This window comes from Meleagris gallopavo, chromosome 14, assembly GCF_000146605.3.
Source record: "Meleagris gallopavo isolate NT-WF06-2002-E0010 breed Aviagen turkey brand Nicholas breeding stock chromosome 14, Turkey_5.1, whole genome shotgun sequence".
Classification (NCBI taxonomy): domain Eukaryota; kingdom Metazoa; phylum Chordata; class Aves; order Galliformes; family Phasianidae; genus Meleagris; species Meleagris gallopavo.
Genome location: NC_015024.2, coordinates 8,751,342 through 8,754,169, shown reverse-complemented (window position 1 = coordinate 8,754,169; position 2,828 = coordinate 8,751,342). Strand labels below are relative to the sequence as shown.

Below are 2,828 nucleotides of genomic sequence, written 5' to 3'. Positions count from 1 at the left end.
AAAAAAAAAGGAAAGAAAAAAGAAGAAAACAAGAGGAGCCAAACAGTAACCTTTAACAACAAACAGAGACAACAACCTAGGACATCAGAACAACACCTGAGAGGTATAGAGAATCCCATTAGTGTCTGCAAAGCCTTCCAACGGGCGTTCTGCATTGTGCTCAGGGAGCTTTGCAGACAAGCAGGGTCTGGCTGCCCTATGCCTTGTGCTTCTTGGCAGCTGGCCCCCCCTCCTGCCCCAGCCACTGCCGCAGGATGCCTGCACTGCTCTTCTTGGGCGAAGGGCTGTGGATGAACTGGCTCTTCCACCTGGGCAAAGCATCTTCTTTCTTCTGGGGAGAGCCCTCCTGGGAGCTCTTCAGCCAACCCAGCATCGCCTTGCTGCTTGCAGTAGCTTTGACCTCCTGGGGACACAGAACAGAGCAGGAAGAAGTGATGTGCACAGCGAGAGCCGCATGGGATGCGCGCACCACAACCAAGTGCTCACCTTGGGGACTCCCAGCTCGATGGGCACCAGGCACTCAGGTGTGTCATTGCGGATGCTATTGACAAAGGTGGACACGGGGTGGAACGCAATGTTCTCTGCGGGCCGGATGAGCTTCATTGCCTCCTGGGTGGGCACCTCAGCAAAATCCAACCACTTCTCGATGGCCTCATCCCCATCCAGGATGGCCGGCATCCTGGGCAGAGAGGGGACACAGCAATCACGCTGAGCCCCGTGTCAGTGCAGTGCAGCAGTGCAGCAAAAGCAAACGCACCTGTGGTGGATGAAGCTCACGTCCTTGGAGGCATCCACGGTGATGATGGTGTAGGTGTACAGTGGCTCTCCTCCTGCTGGTGGCTCCCAGCAGTCGAAAATCCCGGCCATGGTGAGCAGGCGCCAGCCCCGCCACTCCTCATCGCTGTCCTCCTCCTCCTCAGCCTGCGGGACACCCAGCGTCATGCCTGCTCCACCCAAGGCAATGTGTCTGGGCAGCTCAACCCACCACCCCACTGCCCAGCCCAGCACCAGCTCAGCCAAACAGAAAGAGGCAGAGAAACCCACAGCTGAGTCCCCTGAGAAACACCTCAGCAGCTCATGCAAATATGCAGTGCATGAGGAGTAGCAGGCGTGACGAGTGGGGATGCTATAGGACTGGGTATGGCCGTGTGCTGCTGTGATTTGGGGGACCAGCAGCAAAGTGCCCTTGGAAGAAAATTCCTTTCTGCACATCCCAGTTCTGTTGTTCCCTGCCTTGTGCCCCACGGCCCCAGGTGTCTGTGTGTGAATGGAGCTCAGTGCTCAGGCACTAACGGTGTTGCAATACCGGGTGTTTCTTGCTCTGGGGGAAGTAGATGAAGTAGGGCTGCTTGCCCCCGCTGCACTGCTGCCACTCGTAGAAGCCATCTGCCAGCACCACGCAGCGCTTGCCCTTGAGGAGAGGGCCCTGGGGAGGAGGCACAAAGCAAGATGTGAGCTGCAGGATGTGGTGAGAACTGCCCCAGGGCAGTGGCAGTACCCAGCACTGCCAGGTGCGCACCGCAGTTGTGGTTCTGCCAAGCCCTGCAGTCAGACACACACAGCATGGCTCACCTTGTAGGAGGACTTGCTCAGCATGGTATCACTGCGGCAGTTGGAGGTCTTAAACTGCATTTTGGAGGGGTCGTCCTCTTTGAACCAGGAGGGCACCAGGCCCCAACGCATGTCCATAAGCACCCGCTCGGAGGAGTCAGCATCCTGCAAGCAAGGCAGAGGAGCAACCTACAGCGATATCCACCCTACAAGCGTGGCTGTGTTGTGTTTATCAGCAGCAACAAGCGCCGTTTCTGTGGCAGGAAGAGAATGGTGATACGGGCTCCATCCCTCCTCTGGTTAACAAACAGCTGGGGCTGAGGTTGAAGAGAGCATCCCAGGGGGCACAACCTTCACCTTCATTTTAATAATGTGATTTCTGGTTCACTTTCACTCTTTGCATATTGCCTCAGCTCAGGCAATGGAAACGGCACGGCGGCTTTCACTTCCTCCTGTGCAGTGCCACGTTCTGCCTGCCCAGAGCACCACATCTGCGGCCCTGGAGCGTGGCTGCACCCAGACATCACGGGTGGATGAGAACGCATATAGAAACATGCGTGTACCCCACTGAGCTCCCCCCGGCACCCACACCAGGACCAGCATCGAGGGGCACTCCGTTCCAACTGCTGGGTGAAGGTGGCCAAGGGACTCACGTCATGCTTCACGACCCTCGTGCCATCGCAGGGCTCAGCCTGTGCCCCCCGAGCCACCCCTTGTCCCCACATGGTCCAACGCAGCTGCCTGGGGGAGGCCGTGACCAGGTGTCTCAGCTCAGTGCTCCCCGCTTCGGGCTGCTGGGGCTCAAACTAACGGTAATCCCAGCACTGTGCCACTCTGGGCTCGAGATTTTGTTCCCTGCTCTCCCCTACCGAAGTGCCGTGGGCACCCAACGGCGTCAGCGCTGCAAAGCAGAGCAGAGCCCACAGCGCCCTTCGGACAGCCAGGAGGAGAACGACAGAAGTTACCGACTGCCACAGAAAGACAGCACTACAGTGGAAGCACAGCCCCCACTCGCCGCCTTCCTTAGGCCCACGGCAATATTAACGAGAAGGGATACTTTAGTACCACGAACGTCCAGAAGCAAAACAAGCGGCCAGCACCACCCAGCAACCCACCCCAAACCCCATTCTGTGCCCCAGCACCCCAACCCCCCGGGGGGCCGACGCTCCTCCGTTTACCTGCCGGACGTGCTTGCGGGACAGCAGCACGGGGCCGCAGGACTGCGGGCCCTTGTTGTAGGAGGGCCGGTAGCGCTCTTCCCGCAGCCACTCGGGCTG

At 58.7% G+C, this 2,828-nt stretch overlaps 1 protein-coding gene across 1 annotated transcript; it reads right to left on the bottom strand.

Moving 5' to 3' along the window:
* Positions 1–30: 30 nt before the first annotated feature.
* Positions 31–2,822, bottom strand: HMCES (5-hydroxymethylcytosine binding, ES cell specific). Its single transcript, XM_003210102.4, has 6 exons — positions 2,730–2,822; positions 1,573–1,716; positions 1,307–1,426; positions 758–921; positions 487–679; positions 31–403 (listed from the first exon to the last, which is right to left on the bottom strand). Exons 2-6 carry the CDS (start codon positions 1,687–1,689, stop codon positions 197–199), a joined length of 801 nt encoding a protein of 266 aa, XP_003210150.3. The 5' UTR covers positions 1,690–1,716; positions 2,730–2,822; the 3' UTR covers positions 31–196.
* Positions 2,823–2,828: the final 6 nt, after the last annotated feature.